General features: G+C 30.3%; 1 protein-coding gene across 1 annotated transcript; it reads right to left on the bottom strand.

Moving 5' to 3' along the window:
* LOC143552249 (4-coumarate--CoA ligase 2-like) lies at positions 1 to 10,429 on the bottom strand. The gene is made up of 6 exons (XM_077042521.1): positions 9,980 to 10,429; positions 8,894 to 9,442; positions 4,000 to 4,198; positions 3,518 to 3,728; positions 2,625 to 2,727; positions 1 to 120 (listed from the first exon to the last, which is right to left on the bottom strand). Exons 1-6 carry the CDS (start codon positions 10,415 to 10,417, stop codon positions 1 to 3), a joined length of 1,620 nt encoding a protein of 539 aa, XP_076898636.1. The 5' UTR covers positions 10,418 to 10,429.
* Between the last annotated feature and the right edge of the window lie 4,563 nt (positions 10,430 to 14,992).

The raw sequence follows: 14,992 nt of genomic DNA, 5'->3' as shown, positions 1-14,992 counted from the left end.
TTAATTAGGAAACCTAGCTGCAAGCTTGGCTTTCAACTCTTTGCGAAGAATTTTCCCTACTGGTGATTTTGGAATTGTGTCGATGAAGAACACGCGGTTTATTCTCTTGTAGAATACCACCTACAATGTAATAAATAGTATATAATCTTGGTAAGATATATATACATACACAAGAGCCGCGCAAACACTTACACATACTCCTCGCAAGATAAGTTGAGAGAAAAAGGAGGCGGTTATGTACGGTTAGTGTTGTAGAATTCGCTAGGTGGTAGCGTAGGGACTAGCGATTATCGGGATTAGTAGCGATTAATCATATTGAAATGTATATGTAATATTCCAAATACACACACATATATAGCCAATGGTGTTGAGACCGGACCGGACCGGCCGGTCGAACCGGTCTGACCGGGATTCGGTCCACTGACCGGTTTGGTTCTATGCAGTTCGCCCGGTTCACAGTAAACCGTCCGGTCCTACCGAAAAACCAGACCAGTTGAATCGGGTTTCTATAAAAAATATTTAAAAAAAAAATCTTTTTTCTAGCATATTTTTAAGCAAAAGCCATTCGGCCGGCCTGACCGGTTGAACCGGCTGAACCGTTCCGATCCAGCTATGAAAACATTTATATGACGCTTAATCTGTAACTAGTCTATGGGGTAGGGTACTGACTAGCGACTAATCATGAGTATGGTTACATAACCGTATTGAATATTACAAGTAACCAATATGTAAAGTGTGTACACAGTTCTATTCTTATAAATCAAATTATGTATTGAATGGCTATGATAGTATTAATAACTATTAAGATTTTATTCTTTTGGATATGAACTAGGGTGGTAAATGTAACCAAATGGGTTGAATGAGTTATATTAAAATATATATAATGTGTTAAACTAAAAAAAGAAAATGATTGAAACGGATCAAAACAGGTTGACATTTCTTGAGTTTTTTTAATGGAACGAGAACAACAGAGACACTTTTTAGTTTTTTTAGTTTTTTATTTATATTTCGAGTTATGATTTTTTAATTATTTTTTTGAATTTTTGATGATGGGTTTCTGAAATCTCAACCCATTTCAAAAACCCATCATTAAAAAATTAAAAAAAAAATAATTAAAAAATCATAACTCGAAATATAAATAAAAAACTAAAAAAATTTAAAAAAACTAAAAAATTTAAAAAAACTAAAAAGTTTTCTCCGGTTTTCTCGTTCCATTAAAAAAAAACTCAAGAAATGTCAACCCGTTTGACCCGTTTTAATCCTTTTCTTTTTTTAGGTTGACCAATTCTGATCCGTTATATACATTCTAATACAACCCATTCAACCCAATGGGTCACATTTGCCACACCTAATATAAATTCCAGATGCATTATTCATGTTTTACGTGAAATCTGTTGAAATATGTGGCGCAGTTGATTTTTTTTTAAAGTAGTAGTTTTAATATAAAAAAAAATGGTTTTTAGGCACCTGACAATAGATCAAATGGGATTTAGGTGCCCGGTTATCTGAGATGGCTGGATTGAATTTCTCTCTCCTAATGACAATCCATGTAGGCGACGACCCGTAAATGTATGATGACTGGATCAGTCATCTGAGATGACTAGATCCAACTTTGTTCCCTTACACATTATTCTGATACGTGGCACCACCATATGAGATCAACAATTTGAGATAGCCGATTCATTTCAAATCATGACAACCTCTCATGGGTGTATCGTTGGTGTAACATAATTAATATGTTAATTTTCAAAAATCAAATGACTATGTAAACTTACTAAATATAAATATATTTTGTATACTATTTATAAATTATCCTAATAATTAAAAAAAAGTGTTCATTGGAACATGAAGTGTTGTACAACCGTCATTATATTAACTATAATGTTATTATGTATCTATATGCTATTATATTAGTTTTAATATAGACGATATGTTATCAACTATATACTTTTAAGTATATAGTTAAATACATGGTCGGAAATCTTTCCAAATAAACTGTTAAACAAACAACATTATAATTAATATAACGATGGTTATACAACACTCCATGCTCCAATAAACACTTTTTTTTATTATTAGAGATAATTATGAATATTATATAAAATATATTTAGTAAGTTTACATAATCGTTTGATTTTTGAGAATTGACATATTAATTAGGTGGTGCCGTGATTGAAAATGAATCCGGATATCTTGCATGGCAGGCATTATATGGTGGTGTCACGTGTCAAAATAATGTGTGAGGGAGTAAAGTTGGATTCAGCCATCTTAGATGGCTAATCCAGTCATAATACATTTACACGTCGTCGCCTACATGGATTGCCACTAGGAGAGAGGAATTCAATCCAGTCATCTTAGATGGCTAGACACCTAAATCTCATTTGCTCCATTGTCAGGTACTTAAAAACCATTTTTTTTATATTAAAGCTACTACTTTAATAAAAATCTGGCGCAGCTATGACGCATCGACATCTTTGTTAAGTTTATTTGTTAATAACTTATTGTTGATGAGATGTTAGTTGGTTTGTTAGTTATACCTTTCATATCTTGTAATGCATTCTTAATAACAATGAACGATTGTTCACAAACTCTCTCAATTTGATCGAAATTTCAAAATATGTTACCTGTTTGGATACGAATTGCTTGATGTCGTCCTCTGTCACACTTGAGCCATTGCTTTTCACCACAAAAGCAACCGGCACCTCTCCTACTGCTTCATTTACCATACTGAGATAAATATACAGTCAATAGTCGTCGGTCAAGTCAAAATCATGTTCTAAGTTGAAATCGTCTATAGAGAAATGGTAAAACCGTATCAACACATCTTATAGAAGAACAAACTATTTTATCTTCAACAATTTTTATCTTCAAAATGCAGTAAACGTTACTTTTTAATTTTTTATTACATTTTACCTAACAATATAGACTGCAATTTAATGCATCTAAAACAAAGTAAACATTTTACCTAGTAGTATCCTTGTTATAAAAGTTCATACACCTCAAAAATTAAGTTTAAAGTATAACGCATACAACAATAGCTCATGTAAATGCTGATACATTTTCATTAAGTTTACCCTGTATGTTTAGGCTAAGTAATGTGAATATGTTATATGAGAACAATGTTTCTTTTGCTAATTTTACTCAATAACGTCCCTGAAATCGGTTAATTTGGTCACATAATGCTGACTTGATCTTGCTTTTATGTAAAGATTGGCTTACCAAACCAGTCAATGTTCAAAAATATATAACCATCAAACTAGTTCATTGAATAAGCAAAGTGTAATAAGCAAACTAACTCTACTGGTACGTTTTCTTAATGCCTAAATTACCCAACTACACGAGAGCTATTTAGGTATTTAGAAAAAGTACCGGTAGAGCTAGTTTGATAATCAAACTTTTATTATTCGATGTTATGGCCCCTCATTTTTATTACATCTAATTATCATAATTATTAAATATTTTAATTCAGTTCCAACACACACACACATATAACAATATCCAAGTAGAATGGACTTACGGGACCACGGCAACATCCGAAATAGCAGTATGAGTTAGTAACAACGCTTCAAGCTCAGCTGGTGCTACTTGAAATCCTTTGTATTTAATCAACTCCTTGAGTCGATCCACTATGAATAGTTCATCATCATCCATAAACCCGATATCACCCGTGTGTAGCCACCCGTTCGAGTCTATTGTTGCTTTTGTGGCTTGCAGGTCATTAAGGTAACCTATAAAGATTTTTAAACATGAAACCATAATTAATTAATCATACATAATCAGCATATTATATATGAAGACGTAGCAATCTATCAATTCACAAAATGTCGTTTATATATGGATAAAAATAGAAAAGAAAAATAAACATAAGTAAAATCGGTCTCTATTTAAATCTTTAAGTTGAAATGACTGGTGTAATTTTTCTTTTTAATTGTGTTTATAGTTTCTAGGCTTCTAACGCCTTGCTAGTTTGAAAAAAGTGGTGGCGAATAAGTAACATACCTTTCATGATTTGATCACCACGGATACAAATCTCGCCTCGTTGGTTTCTGGGGAGAGATACACCTGACTTGAGATCGACGATCTTCATCTCAGCGTTACGAACCACTGTGCCACATGATCCGGTCTTGATCTCATAAGGCTCCTTAGCAAAGGATAAGCACATGGCTATCACCGGTCCGGCCTCAGTCATACCGTAACCCTGTCATGATACCCCATTTCTTTCAGTTACTACAGTTATTATATTTTGATATGATAACCCGGTAATATGTTAAGTGTTATTTTGATATGATTGTGTTTTGGTTAATTTGCCAAGCGTTAAAGTGTTTTTGGATGTTATGTGATGTAATTCTGAATTTGTAGGTGAACTTATGATTATTTTTTTGGAATTAATATGTAATCGTTTATGTCCGTTTTTGTTGGTTAGAGTCGTTTATGTTTGTTTGTCCACTAATGTTCATTATTGTCCGTTAGTGTTCGCTTGCCCATTAGTGTCCGTTAGTGATCGTTTGTCTAGTAGTGTCCGTAAGTGGTCGTATGTCAATTAGTGCTCGTTAGCGTCCACTTACAATTTTAATGAACGATCACAAGCAAACTCAATTCCTTAATAAACGGATAAGGAAACGAATTTTCGTTCAGTAGAGTGCTCGTGAACCGTTCGTTTATCCGACAAAAGCTTAACTGACAAACATAGACAAGATCTCGCCCGTTTGATTTAATCCGTCTACATCCTTAATTATTTAGTGAGGGATCTTCTAGAGTATCCAAATAAACATAAGAATAAAAAGGAGGAGCGTGTGGTGATCCAAGCTATTTCGTTAGTAACATATTGAATGATTTGAATAGCTCAGAATGATATGATTTAAAAAAAAAACATTCTCAGTGGGCAAGCTGGTGAATGAAATCAAAGACAACTTCATTTCTTTGGATCAAACATAGGAGCAAACGTTCGAGCCTAGAGTAAGAGAAATAGTGCCATTTTAATTTTGCTAATTTTCTTATATAATCTGTTTGCTAGAATTTTTAGCTTAGCTTGGTGGCTCTTCCCTTTTTCTTTTTTTCTTTTAATGTCTAGGCTTCTTGTAGCTTGCAAGTTGTCTGTCTTTCTAGTTTTATAAATTTTGGCCTTTAAAAGGAAAGCTATGCATACAAGTAAAATAAATTTTCAAATTAATTCTCTTTTGAGTGTTAGAGCTAATAATTTGATTATTCCTTTTATTGTTTTCAACAATAATGGACCAAAAAATATTATGTAACCGTCAGGTTGAAAATACAACGATTGTGTAACATTTGTTTATCTTTTTGATCATTTTCATATTTAAAAGGAAGTAGAATGAAAAATTAAAGTATTATGAAAGTAGTAATTCTATATTAATTTTTTTTGATGTTGATGTAAATTGTAAAATGTGAGAAATTAAAGTATTATAAAAATATTAATTCTATATTAAAAGATATTATGAACTCAACTAGACTGATTAACAAACTTTTGTTGACTCACCAACTCATCAAGTTGAGGATGAGGTATATCTGAACTTCAAACATATCAATTGTACCAACTATTTATACGACAATGAACCGGGTATTGATATATCTTGGTTTTATATTTAACTATAAAACTGTATCCCATACAACCGTTCGTCACTCGAACCCGCTTGCCGTTTACTCGGAATTTGCTCGAAAAATACTCGCTCAATTGAAAGCGGAGTTGCTCCGCTCGGTTCGATTTGTAAACGAGTCAAGCAACTAGCAAACGTCTGCTCATTCGGTTCGACTCAAATATTTTTAATTTATTTTATATATAATTATCTTGAATAATGAAATACTGTACGTGGAATATAATTATTTTTAATGGCAAATTGAAAATAAATAATCCCAACTTTTATGTATTACCGTTAATAATCCCAACTTTAAAAATTACTACCAACATCCCCAACTTTCAACTATTTTTGTCTCAATGAGCCTCCATTAAAAAACACTTAACGCCTTTAAGTGTTTTTCCGAGTTTCAAACTGATGTTTTAGGACTTTTGATCGGACAAACGATACGATTCGACTGATGTAAAACTTATCACGAAATGGTGATTCAAATGACTTAATTTTTATTAATTGGAAATTCAAATACCCGAATTGAAACAGTATTTCGTCACTTGAATCCCCGTTTCATGATAAGTTTTACAACAGTCGAATCATATCGTTCTTCCTATCAAAATCCCTAAAACATTGGTTTGAAACTCGGAAAAAAACTTAACGGCGCTAAGTGTTTTTAACGGAGGTCAATTGAGACAAAAATAGTTGAAAGTTGGGACCGTTGATAGTTATTTTTAAAGTTAAAATTATTTTCAGCCATTACACAAAAATTGGGATTATTTATATGCTATTTTACTGAAAATCTTCAAGTACTTTAAATAATTAATTAGTAAAAGGTAATTATATTCAGCATTCAATATTTCAATATTAAAGATAATTATAAAAAATATTTTATATGTGTGCATATATCATATTTACATTCAGTATTCGCTCGATTGAAAACGAGCTGCTCCGCTCGGTTTGGTTTGTAAACGAGCCAAGCAACAAGAAAATGTTAGCTCGTTCGGTTTGAATAATGAAATATTGTATGCTAAATATAATTACTTTTTAATTTATTTTATATATAAATTATATATGCACAAATATATATAATTTGTCTTTATAATTATCTTGAATAACGAAATATTGTATGCTAAATATAATTACTTTTTAATTTATTTTATATATAAATTATATATGCACAAATATATATAATTTGTCTTTATAATTATCTTGAATAACGAAATATTGTATGCTAAATATAATTACTTTTTAATTAATGAATATCTTCAAGTACTTTAAATAATTAATAAGTAAGAAGTAATTATATCCGGTATGAAGTATTTCAATATTAAATGTAATTACAAAAATATTTTATATTTGTGTATATATAATTATATAAATAATTATATTTTTATTATTAATTGTTTTATATACATTATCAAACTTCAAACTTTAATTTTATAAAAGTTTGCAAGCTACTAATAGTTTTTCCTAAAATTACTAATTTATTTTCATGCACATTATATGCAACTTCAAACTTGTTTCACAAAAAAATATTTTAAGTGAAAAAAAAGAAAAAAGTGATGCTCATAAACTTGCTCGATACCGCTAGAAAATGCTTGAAAAATGCTCGCTTGATTTTTGCTCGGTTCAATTTGTAAGCGAGCCAAGCAACGAGCAAACCCTCGCTCGGTTCAATTTAGCTCGTGAGCAGCACTACTGTTTAATGAAATTAAAATTTTGCCCGTTGATATGCTAGTTACTGATATAAATCACCTTCAATCCCCATTTATAAAGTATCTAATATCAATAAACTTTCTAAAGAATGTATCCAAGATTCGTAAGTCATTTTTAGTAAAATTATAGATAAGTAGATGTAACTACTATGTGTTTAAAAGTGTGTTAGGTGCTGTTTGTTTTTCAGAGGTAAAATGTCAGAAGATTGCGAAACCACATCTGCCAACATCTGTAGCAGAAGAGGTGGACCAAAACTCTGCAGTCTGCAACAAGAAGACTGTTTGTTTTTTAACATCTGCAGACTGCTAAAATAAACTGAAATTTAAATAAACTGAAATATAAATAAAAAAGGTTGTGAACTGGTGATAACAATTACGATTTTTCCCTTGTCTTGGCTTGATCAATGTTATGTTATTATTGTTTTTTGATAGGAGATTAGGTGTTTAAGTTTTAATACCGAGCTTGGTTAATAGATGCAAACAAACATTACAGTTTTGTATCCTTATTTGTAAGTTAAATGTTTTACAGTTTTGTTTAGTCTTTAGGAATTTTACAGTTTTGTTTACAGATTTGGGTTTTATATAATAGTTCAAACTTTCAAAATGCTCTCCATTTACTGCAAATTTAACAAACATCATAAGTGCCCCAAACCCTAGCCTTCTGTAATTAGTTCTTATGAGTAACAAACTCTAAGCAAGAAACCCTTGAAAAGCCTAAATGTCAAATATTATCAATCATAAATTGTTGAGTCTAATTAACAGACTATTCTTCAAAATGAAGCTATAAAAATGTATTTTCATAATCTGTTAACTGCATATGATGGTGATGATGACTGAGATGGGCATCAATTAAGCATTGTTAATAAACCAAATTAAGCAAACTTAACTAAACAACCGAACATACCACGGAAAAATTTGGTGTTATTAAGCACATAGATCATAGATGATTAACATCACAACCATTAAAATTAAAATATGAACCATGTAACTTACTTACCAGGTAGAATTAAAAGGAACTTCTATGAAGATGAGATGATGATTTGTGCTGCTCCAACAAAAGGTAAAAGAAAGAAGAATAAATAATAAGTTGTTTGAATCAATCGGATCTAAGCTAAAATGAAAAGAATAGAAAGAAAGCATACCTTCAAGAAGATGCCGGCTTGGTGAGTGGAGCGGACGGCGGCCGGCGGTGTGGAGGTAGCCGGCTTGGTGAGTGGAGCGGACGGCGGCAGTGGAGAGGAGGAGGAGTGGTTAGGGTTAGGAGGAGGATGATGATCGGTCTGGGAGAAGAGGTTAAAGAAGTAATAATACCAACACTTCTGGGAGAAGAGGGCGCGCAGACGTTTTTTAATGAAACGTCTTCGAAAAAACAAACACACTGCAGAGCCCAACCTCTGCGCGCCCTCTTCTCAGTGCAGACAAAAGAGGTGGAGAAGTGCTTCTGAGGAAAAACAAACAGCACCTTAATGTGTGAGAGAGAACTTATATAGAACTCATACCCATCCTGACGACTAAATTTGACAGGGTATTCGAAAGCTACTTTTTTAAATAACTGATACCGCTATTTTCGGTACCGGTACAGGTAAGTCATACCTGGCCAAATTTTGCATTTGGAAACTTAATCCTGACAGTATCTTCAAGCTCCTTCCCCAATGACGAACCGGACATCACCGCCCTCATTGAAGATAAATCATACTTATCCACCACTTCTTCATTATTTGCGATCGCCAACACGATCGGGGGCATAATCGGACCGATCGTTACCTTATACTTCTCAACCAGCTCCAAAAATGACACAATATCAAACTTCTGCATTATTAATATCGCCGCGCCCGTGCGTAATCCACACAATAAAATTGCACTCAACGAGAGAATATGAAACATCGGTAACACACACAGCAATACATCCCTGCTATGTATCCATCGATTTGGATTGTCTCCGTCCACTTGTTGCGCAACGCTTGTCACTAGCCCCTTGTGACTCAGCATCACTCCCTTCGGTAGTCCTGTGGTACCCGAAGAGCACATGAGCGCCACCACGTCATCACTTGAGATCTTAACTTCCGGTAATTTAGTTTCGTCGCCAGAAGTTAACTCTGAGTAGTGCAAGCATCCTTCTGGAGCCGAATCGATGCAGATTACCTATTAGACATAATGTAATTAGTCATTGTATGTATAAAAGTTTATATTTTTGTGGGTTTTGATTTTTTTCCGTTGTCAAAGTTTTCGATCCTGATGGGTTGGGTCAGTCATTCGGCAAAATAAATAAAACACAATATCGCTATTATAACAAAATCCCAATATATCACAAAAGCGACAACAAACTAGCTGAAGAGAACGGTTGTCTCTCTCTAAAATTCAAGTTTTTGTTTTTTTACGGTGAAATGTTTCCGGAGATTGTGTGATAATTGGGTTAGCTCATTGAAAAAGAATATGTTCACTCGTTAAATCGTACCTATAAGTTATATATATAAAACTAAAAAATGACCTGGTTCGGCCGAACCCGATAAGGTGTATGTGGATCCGCCACTGTGTATTCTTATTTTTTTTAACTTTAAACTCAACTATCCAACCCATTAGAAAACTTAATAATTCTCAGGGACGGCCCTGAGAACGCTAGATTATGATTGAATGCTACTAAGTCAGAATCCAGTCTAGAAGCGACCATCTTAACTTTACCTTGATTGAATTCTCTAATGCGAACGCTTCCACTTTTGAGACCTGTGCAGACAGAGTGATGATAATTTTAGCTTCTGACGCTTTCGCCTGATTTATGATTTCACCCGCAGTGAAATAAGGATTCGCGGTTGTTGAGATGGCACCGAGGTATGAAGCTCCAAAGAAGGAAAACACAAATTCTGGTGAGTTCGGGAGTAGAATCATGATGACGTCACCTTTGCTGATACCGTGTTTGTGAAGTGAGGAAGCAACTTTTCGTGACGTGAGGTCGACGTCAGCGTAGGTGTACACTTGACCGGTGTCACCGTTGATTAAACACGGGCGGTTGATGACGCTAGAAATGTTTTCGAAGCAATATGAGTGTAGCGGGAGGTGTTTTGGTATGTACAATATGTCTGGCAACTTTGATCGAAATATTATTTCTTTTTTATTTACCATGTTGACGTCTCTAGAGAGAGAGGGATAGAGTTTAGAAAGAGAATATTATGTGTATTTTTACAAGAGTAAAAAGCTTTTATACACAACTAAATGTAATAAATGTTTGGTGTGAAAGCGTGAATTCGTATCATAGAGGGAAATGGTGAGTTCAGTATTATGGGCTAGTTTAAAGGGTGCTAAAGAAATTTTATCTAAAGAAAATTTTACAAATGGTCCTTTCGGTTTGACTATATTGACAATCTGATTATTGTATTTTAAAATTAGAAGCTTAGCCCAAACATTTATGAAAGATTTGCACATTTAGTCCTAACCGTTATCCACAATTAGTTTTTAACGAAAAGTGATTGCATCATGTCTTTCATGTAAGGCTACTTGTGATTTTCTAATTTGGAACTTTAATAAATACAATTTTAAACTCTAGAACTTCTACGGTTGACATTAATAGCATATGATATTACTTTTTTCATAAAAAACTAATTTTGGTTAACGGTAGAGATTAAACATGCAACCCCTCTCACAAACGTTTGGATTAAGTCTGCAACTTTTAAAACATGGGAATCAAACTTGCAATATAGTGAACTACATTATTATTATTATTATTATTATTATTATTATTATTATTATTATTATTATATCAGTGAATTTAATTGTTAATAATTCCTTACAATTTGTATTATTATTATTATTATAGTGAATTCAATTATTAAAATATGATAATTTATTAATACTATTTATATTTCTATCTTTTTAATTCCTTACCATTTATATTATTATTAATTATACTAGTGAAAATAAATGTCATGTTTCTTTAAAAATAAGTTAGGTAAGTTCGATTTTATCTTTTTTAGGATTTCAATGATTGTTTTATTGTATATATGTTATTATTAAAATATGATAACTTATTAATGGTATTTATTTTTCAATATTTAAATATTCTATCTTTTTAATTCCTTGTCATTTTATTATTATTATCATTATTAATTATACTAGTGAATCCAATTATTTAAATTTGGTAATTTATTAGTACCATTTATTTTTCATTCTTTAAATATTCTATCTTTTAATTCCTTGTCATTTTATTATTATTATTATTATTAATTATACTAGTGAATTCAATTATTTAAATATGATAATTTATTATTTTTCAAAAAAAAATATGATAATTTATTAGTACTATTTATTTTTTAATTTTTAAATATTCTATATATTTTTAGTTCCTTACCATTTATATTATTATTATTAGTTATACTAGTAAAATGAATGTCACATTTTTTAATAATAAGTTAGGTAGACTTAATATTTACTTTTTTATGGCTCCAATGATTATTTCATAGTATATATTTATTATTTAAATATGATAATTTATTAATACTATTTATTTTTCAATCTTTAAATATCATATCTTCTTATTTTCTTACCATTTATATTATTATTATTATAATAGTGAATTCAATTATTTAAGTATAATAACTTATTAATTACATTTGTTTTTTTAATATTTAAATATTCTATCTTTTTAACTCTTCTATCATTTATGTATTATTATTATTATTATTACTAGTGAAAATGAATGTCACATTTCTTTAATAATAAGTTAGGTAGGTTTTATTTTACTCTTTTATGATTCCGATGATTGTTTCATTGTATATATGTTATTATTTAATTATGATAATTTATTACTAGTATTTAGTTTTCAATCTTTAAATATTCTACTTTTGTTTCTTTGCCATTTATATAATAATAATTATTATTAATGTTATTATTAATTATACTAGTGAATTCAATTATTTAAATATGATAATTTATTACTAGTATTTATTATTCAATCTTTAAATATCTTATCTTTTTAATTCCTTAGTATTATTATTATTAATTATACTAGTGAAAATGAATGTCATGTTTCTTTAATAACCATGATACAGCTCATGTAATTCATGGGTGGCTAAAAAAATACAACAAAAAATTTAAATTTAATAATATACATAATAATATTCTTTATGGATTCATAAGATATAAATAGTGATAAATAAAATTTTATAAATCATAAATATCCACAAACCTCATTTAATATAACATTTAAAGTTATATTTGTAACTTTGTTAGTAATTTTATAAATAGTAATAGTATTAGTTAGCATTCTAGTTGACTATTCTAGTTAAGTGATATGTGAAAGAATGATTTTCTTTTATTAGTATAGGTAGATTAGTTAGGTAGGTTTGACTTTTACCTTGTTATGATTCTAATGATTGTTTCATTTTATAAGGAAAGTTAAAATATAAAGGAAAACAGAAATGAGAACTTTGAGAAATATTTATGGTAAAAAAACATTTCAAAATAATAATAATAAAAAAAATCATAACTCAAAAAAAAAAAAACTAAAGGAGTTTCCCCCATCACTCCCATTAAAAAAAAAACGAGGAAAAGACAAAATTCTGAGAAAAAAACATACAATGACGAAAAAACATACAACACAATTATAAATAAAAAAGACACAATAGATCGCAAAATATAACACAATGTTGAGTAATATAACACAATATAAAAAAAGATGCAATGTTAAAGAAAAAAGACACAATCAATAACGAAAATAAACATAAAACACAATGATAAATACAAAGACTGTAACATTCGTTACTTTTCAAACCCGAAAACCAGACCCATTTTTTAAAATTTTCGGTTTTGTTAAATTTTCGATTTACTGTTATGTGTATTCTTGTTCGTTACTTATCATTAATATTATATTCGCAATTCCTTTTCATCTTATTCAATTCGTGAAATCCGGGATTTAAAACTTTCGGTTTAAACAATCCTCAAACTAAATGGGGATTTATAAAATATAGCCAAGAGTTATAAATTTTAAAGTTCAGGGCTTAAAATGAAAATGCATTATTATCTTTTTGTTTTAAAGAAACTTGAAACTTGAGAGGCTACTTTGTAAATTATTTAAATTAATATATCACCCCAGCCCACCCCAGCCTTACCCTACTCATTTTTCCGGTCAAGAAAATCCGGCGAGGCAGCAGCGGCTCCGGCCAACGTATTTCTCACCGTTTATATTGCTCGTTGACCCAATTGTTTAGCATAACAGCTAAAAAACATCGTTGTCTAACCTTATGCAATATGCTAATTACATTATAACAGCTTCTAATCATCAACGGCCACCGTAATACCCGCCGGAAAATCGGCCAACCCATTAAACGACCATTTAACGAATTTACAATCTAAAGTATTAATAGGTCCATAACATGTATCTAAACTCGTCCCAATATTCAATCTAATCTAATACTCCCTCTAATTCCGAGAATCTATCCATCAAGTCTCGTTTTTCTGGCCACCATGTTCATCGTCAATCCATGTCATTAACAGGTAATACTTATATGGTTTTGAATGATTTTCATGTGACAACTAAAACCCCTAACATGAATTGAACAAACATAGAATGAATTAAGGGAATTGAAACCTAAGGTTTATGTGGAGAAGATGATGAACATGGATAATAATATTTATAAGTTTTGTTTCTGTATTAAACCAACAATCATGCTTAGTTCATTTTGTTAGTCTTCATTGGTGTGATACTACGGACCGGGTTCAAACCCGGGCCAATGCAATACTTTTTGTTTATATTTTTAAATCTTTTAAAGTAATTATTATAAACTATATAAAATTTTATAAATCATTTTTAAATCAAAAAATATCATTTTAAACCATATAAATCAAATATAGAATTATATTTTATCATTTTCATCTGAAACCAATCTTTCAAAACCCGTCAAGTTTCGTTTAAACTCGTTAAACCATTAAAATTAATTTATATTTTTCCTTTACCGTATTAACTTTATAATTCGTCACACTATTAAAATTATTTTATAATTCCATTACCTTACATTAATTCATTAAGCTTTTAAACCGTTAATATTAACTCGTCGTTAAACTTTAATTTATTAACTTGAAATCCATTTGCTTTAATTCGTTAAACTTACAATATATAACTTTGTTTCATTCTTGAAAACCCGATTACTATTATTATTAAACTATTCGCTAACTTTTTAATACACTTTTACCGTTTAAAACCCCGACTTTGTAAAGACTAGTAAAATTCCTATATTAATAGCAAGTAATAAGATGAAATAATATTTACGCTTATTATAATACCTTCTAGCTAAACCGTTAATATTAGTTTCAATAAATTTTAATTCGTTAATATTAGTTCGTTAACGTTAATTTGTTAATTCATTCGTTAAACTTTAACCCGTCTTCTTTTATTTCGATAAACTTTAATCCGGTAATGTTAATTCGTTAAGCTTTAATTCGTTAACTATAATTCATTAGCATAAATATTCTTCGAGAACATGATCACCTTTCAAATCCGTACATTTTAAAAGTTATAATATTAAAATCATGATTCCATTAAAACATCATTAAAACTTAAAAACAATATTAAAATCCAAAACGCTTTAAAATAATAAAGCATAATGCATCATCTTTAAGTGCTAATTAAATATACTAAAATGATGCTTGACACCTAAAACCCAATTATTTAACTTCTTCAATCCCGTTAGTTAGATTTCGTTTTTG

This window comes from Bidens hawaiensis, unplaced genomic scaffold (genome assembly GCF_021521415.1).
Source record: "Bidens hawaiensis isolate Kalapana, Puna unplaced genomic scaffold, B.hawaiensis_p1.1 tig00001016_1, whole genome shotgun sequence".
NCBI classification, from domain to species: domain Eukaryota; kingdom Viridiplantae; phylum Streptophyta; class Magnoliopsida; order Asterales; family Asteraceae; genus Bidens; species Bidens hawaiensis.
Note: the sequence above shows the minus strand (reverse complement) of the source record. Positions and strands in the feature narration are given on the sequence as shown.